At 34.1% G+C, this 12535-nt stretch overlaps 1 protein-coding gene across 1 annotated transcript in view; it reads left to right on the top strand.

Moving 5' to 3' along the window:
* TRPC3 (transient receptor potential cation channel subfamily C member 3) overlaps nucleotides 1-12246 on the top strand; it is a 62322-nt gene extending 50076 nt beyond the window's left edge. Inside the window, exons 8-12 of the mRNA XM_070756629.1 lie at nucleotides 124-319; nucleotides 943-1152; nucleotides 5698-5781; nucleotides 8725-8800; nucleotides 10777-12246. Of these exons, the coding sequence (XP_070612730.1) occupies nucleotides 124-319; nucleotides 943-1152; nucleotides 5698-5781; nucleotides 8725-8800; nucleotides 10777-10919 (709 nt within the window). The 3' untranslated portion in view covers nucleotides 10920-12246. The remainder of the gene's footprint in view (nucleotides 1-123; nucleotides 320-942; nucleotides 1153-5697; nucleotides 5782-8724; nucleotides 8801-10776) is intronic.
* The last annotated feature ends 289 nt before the right edge of the window (nucleotides 12247-12535 follow it).

Here is a 12535-nt window from a genome sequence, read left to right as displayed (position 1 = left end):
ATAATCAGTTTCAGTGAAAATATTTTATATTCTGTATATTAGGCACTCTATCACTTTGTTTATTAAGGCAATTAAACCACAAAATTTATAATCAGCTAATTCTTTTTTCCTCTTTTCATGCAGTGTTGAAGAAAGCTTTAAGACTTTATTTTGGTCAATATTTGGCTTATCAGAAGTTACATCAGTTGTCCTCAAATATGATCATAAGTTCATTGAAAATATTGGTTATGTGTTGTATGGAATATACAATGTAACAATGGTTGTGGTTTTACTCAACATGCTGATTGCAATGATTAACAGTTCATACCAAGAAATAGAGGTATGTCTCAATAGTGGTCATATATTTAGAACTAAGAAATCATTTTGATCTTGATAGTTTCCTCTGCTCAGTTATGAAAATGAATATAGCCTGGTAGTTCTCAACTTGAGGTCTGTGGATCTCTGGGAGGCGCACAATATTGTCACAGGGGATCCATGAAAGCTTGAAGAAATATGATTTAAATCTTGAGTTAAATTTTGGTGGTCTCCATGGCAGCAAGAAGTATTTAAAGGGGGTCCATTGTGAAGAAAAGGTTAAGAACCACTCATAAAATAAATTGATTTCCCTATATCTAATTTTTCTTGTTTTTTGTTTAGATGTATAATTTTTAATATGTACTACCCAGCAATCAGATTAAGATGTGGATTAATATTAGTAAATTTCTATTTTTATTATTTTATCAAAAGGAGTCAGTTGTTTAATGGAAGATAATAAAAAATAACTTGTTTTACCTAAACTTTGGAAATGCTTAGAATATATTTTTCTATAAGTAGGTTTTTCCCATAAAACAGTAGATCTATATATTTACGCTGACAAAATTCTGAAAAGATGAGAAAGTAGCAGCGTTTACTTGATAATAAAAAAAGGAAATTTATGAGTGGAATTTTTTTTTTCTGACATAGGATGACAGTGATGTGGAGTGGAAATTTGCTCGTTCCAAACTTTGGTTATCATACTTCGATGATGGAAAAACCCTACCACCCCCATTCAGTCTGGTACCAAGTCCCAAATCGTTCTTTTATTTGTTCATGAAGATCATTAAATTATTGAGGTGCAGAAGGAAAAGATTACAGAAAGACATGGAAATGGGAATAGGTAACTCAAAATCCATGGTAGGTTCACAATTTTTAAAAAATATAATAATGTTTTTAATTTTTGTCTAATTTGCTGAATTCTAAATTATGGTTTTCACGTAAAAGACATGTTTTCCTGGTTTAAATTCTACATATTTGCAATGTTAATATCTGAAGTCATATCCATTTACCCATCTAAATGAGTGCAAAAAGAGACAACAGGTAGTCCTCACCTAATGACATTTGGACCTGAAATTTTGGTCATAAGTTATTGCAGTCGTTAAATGTGTCACCATATTACCTGACTTGATTTTACGATTGTTTGTACAATGGTAGAAAAGCAAATCACCACGATTTTTAAGTGAATCACTCGGTTAAGCTTGTTAGTTAACCATGTGGTTACATGCTTGTTAAACCAATTATTCTTCCGAATGAGGATTTTCTGCTGGAAAACTAGCAGAAATGTTTTAAATTGTTGCCAAGTGTCAGAAATGCTATTCTGTGATGACAAGTGTGTGTGTGTGTGCGTGCAGCAGTTGTAACTTCAAGGATAGGTTGTAACTTTGGGGCAGAGGATTGTCCTGTTGAACTTCAAACAATTGGTAAGTGAAGACTATATGTAGTGGTACTTCAGTGGCTATGACTCTTCATCACCTTACAGTATAGTGAGCACAAGGGACAGTGAAGTATAGAGATTGAATTTTTCGGAGTATAAGACGCTTCAGAGTACTTACACTACTTACCAGAGCTTACAAAACTTTTGCCAGACCCATCCTCGAATACAGCTCATCTGTTTGGAACCCATATCGCATCTCAGACATTAACACCCTTGAAAATGTCCAAAGATACTTCACCCGAAGAGCCCTTCACTCCTCCACTCGAAATAGAATACCCTACGAGACTAGACTTTCAATCCTGGGCCTAAAAAGTTTAGAACTAAGACGCCTTAAACAAGATCTAAGTATTGCCCACAAGATCATATGCTGCAACGTCCTGCCTGTCGGTGACTACATCACCTTCAACCACAACAACACAAGAGCACACAACAGATTTAAACTTAATATTAACCGCTCCAAACTTGACTGTAAAAAATATGACTTCAGTAACCGAGTTGTCGAAGCGTGGAACTCATTACCGGACTCCATAGTGTCATCCCCAAACCCCCAACACTTTACCCTTAGATTATCTACAGTTGACCTATCCAGATTCCTAAGAGGTCAGTAAGGGGCGAGTACAAGTGCACTAGAGTGCCTTCCGTCCCCTGACCTATTGCTCTCCTATATCTCCTATACCTTTCTTCTATTCCTATATCTCTTCTTCTATTCTTTCATTGATATGTTCTATTACTATACCTTCTTTTCTATTATTTCTTAGATATATTTTACTATGAGTATCTCCTCTATAACCTTCATCATGTATTTTACTTTGTGTATATAGATATATACCCACTAAAACCCTCATTGTATATTGGACAAAATAAATAAATAAAATAAATAAAATAAAATATAGGATGTACCTTAGTTTTTAGGGAGGAAAATACGAAAAAAACCCTGTCTCTGCCTACCAACATCCATCTTATTCATCTGACTGGCGTCCTTAGCAAGTACCCTGGTTAGTTTTGGCATATTACCGTAGTCTGATTCACCACAAAGAGCTGATTGGTAGGGAGATCGGTCTCCAAGAATATCCCCAATCAGCTGTTCCAAGATGTGAACTTTAGCAATAGGTTCTGGGGCAGAAATGCCGCTTCAAAAATGCAGCTGATTGTCGCAGGCGCTCCAGTGAGTACAGCAGGCAAAGTGGGGAACCGGTCCCACAAGGCAGCAGCTGTTCCAGATTGCCATTTTGGCTTCTGCACTTTGCTTTTTCACCCTCCTAAAGTTCCATTTGGGAGGAGTTGCATTTTCAGCTTCCAAAAGCTCTGTTTTTGGGGCAATGATCTGAGGCAATCCCTGCAGCCTGGAACAGATACAAAACACGATGAGTGGAGGACAAAGGGTGGGGGGCGGCAGATAGGTAGGGCTACATTCAGTGTATAAGACACAGCCAAATTTTCACTCTCTGTTGGGGGGGTGGGGGGCATCTTCTACTACGAAAAATACGGTAAGATTTATAGTCTTTATCCTTGTCCTACTCTTTGTCTAATCTCTGTTATTTATAGTACAGGTAGTCTTTGAATTATCACAATTAAACCTAAAATTTATTTTGTTAAGTAAGACATTTGTTAAGCGAGTTTTGCCCCATTTTATCACCTTTTTTGTCTCAGTTCTTAAGTGAACCACTGCAGTTGATAAGATAGTAACCCGGTTGTTAATGAATCTGGTTTCCCCATTGACTTTGCTTGTCAGAAGGTCGTAAAAGGTATTCATATGACCTTGTGACACAGCAATGGTCATAAATATAAACCAATTGCCAAGCATTGTGATATGTGATCATGGAGATGCTGCAAAGAGCCGGAGTGGCGCAGCAGGTAGAGTGCTGTACTGCAGGCCACTGAAGCTGACTATAGATCTGTAGGTCAGCGGTTCAAATCTCATCACCGGCTCATGGTTGACTCAGCCTTCCATCCTTCCAAGGTGGGTAAAATGAGGACCCGGATTGTGGGGGCAATATGCTGGTTCTATTAGAAAAGTGCTATTGCTAACATGTTGTAAGCCGCTCTGAGTCTAAAGAGAAGGGCGGCATAAAAATTGAATGAATGAATGAATGAATGAATGAATGAATGAATGAATGAATGAATGAATAAAGGTTTCAAGTCACTTTTTCAGTGTTGTTATAACTTTGATCACTATATGAACTGTTGTAAGTCAAGGACTATCAGTACTTCTAGTTTATTTTCAGTAACAAGCACTTATTCTCTAATTCTCTTTCTTGTAATTACCGTAAATAGATGCTAAATTTTGTATACCCCTGTCATGTATTCACTTAAATACATTTATTATTAATGTTATAGTTATAAAATCTGATTCACTAATTACCGTAAGTGCTTAGATTCCTGCTAACATTCCAGAGAAAGAGGTACTTTTGTTATACCATAAAAGGATAGATTTGGTATCCTGCCTCCATATCTCTTCCAGAAGAGATATGAAGCTTTATGGCATTAGGAAATATTGCATTGTAAATATATTGCAGTGTAAGTGATACACTACATACGGTATATGGAATAGTATTTCTTCAGCGGATTATTTTTAGGCAGAAGACAAATGAAACTTGATGACAATAATGATCTTTTACTCTTTCTTTGTTTTCAAATGAGATTTCTAGAATAGTTGCGTCCTTTTAAATAAGTAGGTAAAATAATATGAAATACTGATTAATGCACTATCAAAAGTGTTCACTTGAAATAAGGATGAATTAGAAAACTTTGAATGAACATTTCATTGACAGGTATCTTTGGAATTTTCTATGTACCAGCAAGGGGAGTGAAACTCATGAACCTCTGTGTTTACTTCAAAATGTGCAAGATCTCTTTTCAATTCAGCTAAATAAATATAAATGCTCACATATTAGGAATGCTACCTTTATCTCAGGTCCCCATCAGCCACCCTGAGTCCACGGAGAGGGGCGGCATACAAATCATATATATATATATATATATATATATATATATATATATATATATATATATATATATGTATCTATTCCCAGATTTATTTATATACATACATACATGTATGTATGTATGTATGTATGTATGTATGTATGTATGTATGTATATAAATCTGGGAATAGATACGTATATATATATATATATATTCCTTTTTAGCATAGAAATGCTTATAAGTGTGCAAATCTTATGTCAGTTAATCAACCAAAAATATATGAAGGATATATTAAGACATAACCAGTATAAAGGACAAAGACTACATACTTTGTTCCTTATTTCATGCTTATGTTGCTATGTAATATCTTTTTTTTTAGAAAAAAGGATTTTGTTTTCGTTTTTTTTTATGCAACAGCTTGGTTTACTGGATGTCTGGAGAATCTGTCATCAATCAGTTTGAATTATACCTGACTTCATCCTTTATGCTGCCTCTTCTTTGTCTTGATTGAATCAATGGCTCCTATCTTAGCAGGCCCTTGCTATGCTGCAGTAGCTGAACCTCACTATTAATAATGAGGGTTTTTTATTATGCTATCGGAGGCATGAAAAATAACAGAAAATATAAGTTCTACTGCTGACAGTCTAATCACATTTTTCTCGTATTCATCACATTACTATTTATTTTACTATTATAAATATTATTCAGTTATAATGTCCTGTTCAGTACAAGCACAAGATACACATATGGGAGTTGTTAGGCTGTGCAAGATGTATACAGTCACAACTGTTTTTCATGAGTATGCATTCTTTTTATGTGCTTGGTTTAGGATATGGTTAAAATAATATATTTCTATTTAAATGCATTGTTCAATCTAGGAATAGATACGTATTTTAGTAATATGACAAATTGAAACTTGTTTCTTTCAGAATTTTATCCTGAATGGTACTAATATCTATAATCAATCATTAAATATTAGCACCTTATATAGTAGCTGCAAATATTATGGAATATATTTTAATTCATGTGTATTGTTTTTTAGCTAAATCTCTTTTCTCAGTCCAACTCAAGAGTTTTTGAATCACACAGCTTTAACAGCATTCTCAATCAACCTTCACGCTATCAGGTAAGCAGTTACTTGGATAATGTGCATTCATTATAAACTCATATGAAATGCATTAGGATTGTTTCCATTTATAGTAGAAGTCAGGCATATTACATACCTACAACTCCATATGTTTAACTGTAAGAGATTTTCTTCCATTCTCTTGGGAGATAAAATTCCAGTTTTCCATTATATTTCTGCTTGTTTAAAAACTGGTATTTGTTTCCTTCACTATATACTGTAATTACTAAAGCAGAGCACAACTTGGGACCACTCCAGACAATCCCTCTTCCTTATTGACATCACTTAAATGATGACCACTTCCTATAGACAATTCACTACAACTGTCTGCTGGAGGGAGAGTATGGGCATGCACCTGTAGCTGACTGCTATGGGAGTCATAACCCAGACGTTGAAGCCTATAAATCCTATAAAATCAACTTATCTTTTATCCTGAAGATACTGATGCAACTCAGCCACACATCTCCACCCTGTGTCAATTCAGTGAAGCAGTGGATGTGATCTGCCAGTGTCTGGAAGCTGTTAGGGTTTGGATGGGTGTTAACAGGTTCAGACTCAACCCCGACAAAACGGAGTGGCTGCGGGGTTTGCCTCTGAAGGACAATCCCATCTGTCTGTCCATTACTCTGGAGGAGGGACTTTTGACCCCCTCAGAGAGGGTCCACAACTTGGGAGTCCTCCTTGATCCACAGATGAATTTCAAACACCGTATTTCAGCTGTGGGAAGGGGGGATGTTTGCACAAGTTTGTTTGGTGCACCATTTGTGGCCCTCTTTGGACAGGGAGTCTCTTCTCACAGTCAGTCATGTCTTCATCGCCTCAAAGTTCGATTACTGCAATGCCCTCTACATGAAAGAACATTTAAAGAATGTTCAGAGACTGCGGTCATAGTTCCCTCTAAGCTGAGCAGTGAGCAATCGCTCACTTAAAAATCATCATCAACTCAGAGTTTTCCAAACCTGCCCAGAAGCCGAGAGGGAAATTTTATTATTATTTCTGTGCCGCCCAGTCCCAAAGGGACTGCCGCTCAGACACTATACTTTCCCGCCCACCCCAAAAGAATTTTAGAGAGAACACTGACTGCGGTTAGTGCAAAATGCAGCCGCGCAAGCTATTATTTATTTGATTTTTATGCTGCCCTTCTCCTTAGACTCAGGGCGGCTTACAACATGTTAGCAATAGCACTTTTTAACAGAACTAGGCTATTTCTCCCACAATCCGGGTCCTCATTTTACCCACCTTGGAAGGATGGAAGGCTGAGTCAACCTTGAGCCGGTGATGAGATGACTGAAATGGAATGAATGTGGATGATTGGTTTTTTAAAATATAAATTAGGGTTTTTTAGATTAGATTAGATTTTATGGGTTTTAAGGTTTGGATTTCTTCATATTCCATTGTATTTATTCTTGTTTTTTAAGCTGCCCTGAGTGTACGGAGAAGGGCAGCCTAGAAATGATGAATGAATGAATGAATGAATGAATGAATGAATGAATGATACCAGGAGTTAATTCAGAGTACCTTACTTATGTGTTTATACATTTTATTTAACATACTTCAATACGAAATAAATAGCCTAAGTTTAAAAGCTCTCTTGCTTTTATTAAACTGCAACTGCTTTAGAAATATTTAAAGAAGTGGAAAAATATTTCAAATAAGTATGGTGACTTCAGAAGTTTCTCTGTACTTCTCTAAGATGGTCTGGTATCAGTCCTTCTCCAAAGTTAATATAATACAAAATAAAATAATAAACGGGAAGACAGCAGAACAGAAATAGCCTTTGAGAAGAGAGGCTAATACTGCATGACTTTGCAATTAAATATCTTCTATAAAGTCATCTTCTGTACAGTGACTCCCCTTTCGTCAAGGAAAGAAGGGAAATGACTGACAATGACAAACACGGGGAATGGGCAAATTAACAACCAAAGCAATGAAGAAAACATTGGGTTTTCTTTGAAGCCCGCTGGTTCAATGGATTAGCACAGATGTGCCTTTTTTTGTCTAAAGGAAATACAGGTCTTCTATCATTTTTTTTTTGGTCTTATTGGCAGAGGGAAATTTGTGTCAAAAACAAATATAGGTCAGTAGGACAGGCATGGTTAGAACAAGCAAGCATCCCAAAAATTCCCAAACACTACTAGCGAGACATATTATAGTCACCTGACTTTGCCTCCAGACATTGAGTAGAAAACCAGAGGAGATTCTGCAAACTTAAGATTGCAATTATGTTAAGTAAGAAAATCTTGCTTTTATTCTAGTACCAATAGTACCAATTTAGGACTGCTGACTTGTAAATTATGAATAAGATAAATGTAATATAGTAGGAGCACATGGAAAATTAGTGGTGTTAAGTCATGTGCATGTATGCAAATGTGGACAAACCAACATTTCTTTTTGAATGAAATTTGGGGAGAGTTGGGGTATTCATATATCCATGGAGTCCTGTCCACAAGAACTGCTTAGATAAGTGTTTGTTAAACAGTAAGAATAGTTACCAGAGATACACAAATTGCCTTAGGGCAGATAGTTCATTCAAACTAAGCTGTTTTTTCTTGTTTTGCTTCCCCCCCCCCCCCCCCCGGCATATTGTTCTAATTTGTTTCATATAATGCCCTTAATTTTAAAACAGCTATACAAAAGTGCCCATGACTTCTGTTCTCTATTTTGCTAATTGATTTTTATACAAAAATGATTTTATAAAAATCATAATTTAAAAAGTATTTTATATAGTTGAATGTCTAGCTCTAATTATTGTGTAAAAACTTGAAAACAAATATTTTATTGCACTAAAATGGAAGTTACTTCAGAGGAATTAAATCCTGCAACTTGTATCCTATAGCCTTATTACAGATTCAGATATTTTTTGCAGGACTTTTTTGCAGGAGCATGTATTTAAAATTAGGATGGCAAATAAATAAATAAAGATTAAGTTTTTCCCTCCAATAGCAAATCATGAAGAGACTGATAAAACGTTATGTTTTGAAAGCCCAGGTAGACAAGGAAAATGATGAAGTCAATGAAGGTAAGAGCCTGTAGAGTTATTCATGCAGTATTATAAATGCAAAAGAAAAATAAAAGTGTTGGTGTCTGAGAAACCAATGGTTTCAATTATGGGAGGAAATATTCTGTCTTCTTTGGGCTTCAAATCAGATATTTAATACTGTAGATATGGGTAAATAAAATGAAGTGGGGGAAATAGTGTATCTAATATTATATGTATTTTTCTTAGTAAACTAAAGTAATTAATGATTTGTATTTGGATAAATTACTTTTATAAAAATAAACTTTAACTACCGTATTAGCCAAATTATAAAAATACTTGAAAATGACTAAAAATATTAAATCTTCAAAATGTAGTAGTCTTAACCTTTAGACATATCTACAAATTGGATTTACTTCTAAAATTAGCTGATTAAAAACATGACCTAAATTTCTCTAGGGTACTAATGTGCTTTAAGATATGAGAAGTTTGTACAACAGAAAATAATAAAAACAACAGTTAGTGGATATTTTGATAAACACATAAACATACACACAATATACATTTTATATTTGGAGGTGGATGGGTTCTTTTTAGTTCTTTTGTTACTTTTTCTATGTAAACCTAAATCCCTTCCCCATTAAAAACAAGATCCCAGGATTGTTTTGAATTCAGTTTCAAATAACTTACGGGTAATTTATTTTGTATTCAGAACAAAACTCAATTAGGAAAAATCTCAAATTTTGAAACTAATTCTTCTGTGCCATTTTAAAATTACTGATTTTTTTATTCAAATTGCATGCTCTTAAAATGAATGTCAGGATTTTTAGTATAGTTTTATAATGCATATTGAGTACACATTACACTGAAATCAAGCCAAGCTGCCTGCTGTTTACTTTTTAAATAAATATTATGAAGTCTTACTTAGTAAAAGTTCTTTGAACTCAGATTTTTGTCAAATAATTCATAGGACTGTGCAGCATACTGAATTAACAACTTTTTGTTCACATGAATTCCAAATCTGAAAAATCATATTAGAGAGATTGGATATTGCTGAGATTTGACTGGCTTGAATAAATCATATTCCAATAAACATTTATTATATTAAGAATATCTTCAAAACATGTAGAGTTCAAATAACTATATAGCTACAGTTTATAGGTTCATTTAGATGCCCATATCAAGAAATAAATGAGTACATGGAAATTAAACAAGGAGAGAAGGAACTTAGAACTAAGAAGAAATTTCCTGACAGTTAGAACAATTAATCAGTGGAACATATTGCTTCCAGAAGTTGTGAATGCTCCAATACTGGAGGTTTTTAAGAAGATGTTGGATAAACATTTGTCCGAAGTAGTGTAGGGTTTCCTGCCTAAGCAGTGGGTTGTACTAGAAGACCTCCAAGGTCTCTTCTAACTTTGTTGTGGTGGTGGTGGTTATTATTATTACTACCTTTATTAGTTTCTCCAAGTTATCACATTGTCTACTGGTTATTTTTATTAATATCACCCAACTTCCCCCAACTTGATGTTTTAGAAGTGATGGATCAAAACTCCAGAAAACCAGAGAAGAGTAATTTTTAATATGCTTAAACACAATGCAGACTTACATATTTCAAGATCAATACACCACCATATTTTTTTAAACATAACCGTACTTAAAATGGACTGGAGTGTGCCTTTTCTTTGTAATTCACTTATGTCTGTTTTTAAGATAATGAACTGGAGAGGAAATTATATTTGTTTGCTTTTTTGTTTGAGGAATTTTACCTCATGAAGAGACATATAATTTCCATGTCTGTAGGTTGTTAAAGATTCTGGAACGCCAACTTGTCGTGGTCAACTCTCCATGGCCAATTGCCAAAGTCACTGCAGGACAACTCACCATAGTACAAGAGTTACACTAATATCAAAGAGATAGTCAAATAGAATCATTATGAATTCTTATGAACCACTATGAACAATGTAGCAGATGATACTTTATCAAGTTATGTTAAAAATATTTTTATTTTTACACAGGTGAATTAAAGGAAATTAAACAGGATATTTCTAGTCTTCGTTATGAACTTTTGGAAGACAAATCTCAAGCAACAGAGGAATTAGCAATTCTCATACACAAATTAAGTGAAAAACTCAACCCAAATATATCAAGATGTGAATGATCCCAAATGACATTTTTAAGATTATTACCTGGATTTTGACTATAGCACAAGCATTGGCAATAATATTTCTGAATGATTCATACTTGAAAAATGTGTAGATTTTTAGTACTAAATGACTTTATGTACAGCTTCATTTGAAATACAGTCTTAGAAAATTTTATGAATTTACACACAAATAATTTAAGTTTATTTAAGGTATAAAACATATTTTGCATTTATTTAATACAGTACAATTGTATCTTAATAATTTTTCATTGCTAATAGTTCTATTAGTAAAATGAATAATATTTGTAGCAAATGAAAAAAAATTAATACTGTAGATTAAAACTTTAGGATTGTACTGCATGTCTATTCTCATTGTTGTGAACAATTTTTATGAGATACAATACCAAATGTTCAGCAAGCTCAGGAGGGATTACTTGAAATGAATTATCAAGAGTTAAGCATGATCATTTTAAAGATATAAGCTTTCTAAAATTAATGGATTGTTTCAGGAAGTAGTCGTGCCTAGAATAGATCCACTGAAATTAGCTAGAATTGCTTTGAATTTCACTGATTTCAGTGAGTTCATTGTAATGTCTGATCTTATGCATGCTTACTTAGAAGTAGGCCATTAGTAAGTTTAATAGTTTGTACTATTACGTACAGAACTGAAAACATTTTTACTACATCCAGGGATACTATGAAAGCTAGTTTGGTGTTAGTGATTAGGACATCAGGCTAGAAACTGGGAAACTAAATTTAGTCCCACGCTAGGCACAAAGCCTAGTGAACAATCTTGGGCCTATCACTTTCTCTGAGGCTTGGGAAGGATGTAAACAACCTCCAGGGAAACAATACTCCAGGGGAAACATGCCACTTGTGCAGGCCATTTCTCTGAGAATCAAACATTTCAAGGAAAGAAGGAGAAAAATCTGGGTTGCAAAAATATGAATGATTACCAGATGGCAAGAAAAAGACGTTGAAAATCTTAAGTGCTTACAGTCCAGATCTGGTACCTCTAGCTTAATTTCACTGAATCATGTCCACTTTCTTTTTTTGGAGAAAGCTCAAAGCCATGCCATGGGAACTGAATGTCTGACAGTGAAGATAAAATGTAATTATAATATTAATAATGCTTTTACATTTATCTCATATATTTTGTATCATATTTGCTTTCAGAATAGGAAACAAGTTGTTTTTTTTACTTCTAGTTAATGCAACCTACATACAAAACATGTATTTTTTTTTAAATCCCAGATCCTATGCAGGGCTGATGTTTTGTTACATTGTTCTAAATAATGTCTCTGATGCTTACTTGTTAAATAAAATATTCATACTTTCTGGACTTATATTGTTTTTGTACAATACAATCTATGGTTTTGGGGTAGGTAATAGAAGAGAAGTCCTGTTCATTCAAATAAGCAACAGACTACAGTTCCATATTCTAAAACTGTTATCCAAATTTGATACCCAGGATTTTATTTTATATACCATTATATTTATCCTTGGCAAAGCCAAGCAATATTTAATATTTACTAAACAGGCAAGCATATATATTAATAAATCACTATTAAACTGTAAAATGACTTTAAAGGAATTTTAAGAAATTGTTTCAGAGATTTTTCCTGAAAACT

This window comes from Erythrolamprus reginae, chromosome 7, assembly GCF_031021105.1.
Source record: "Erythrolamprus reginae isolate rEryReg1 chromosome 7, rEryReg1.hap1, whole genome shotgun sequence".
In the NCBI taxonomy this organism is placed as follows: Eukaryota; Metazoa; Chordata; class Lepidosauria; order Squamata; family Dipsadidae; genus Erythrolamprus; species Erythrolamprus reginae.
The sequence above is the reverse complement of the archived record's forward strand: the minus strand, read 5'-3'. Positions and strand labels throughout refer to the sequence as shown.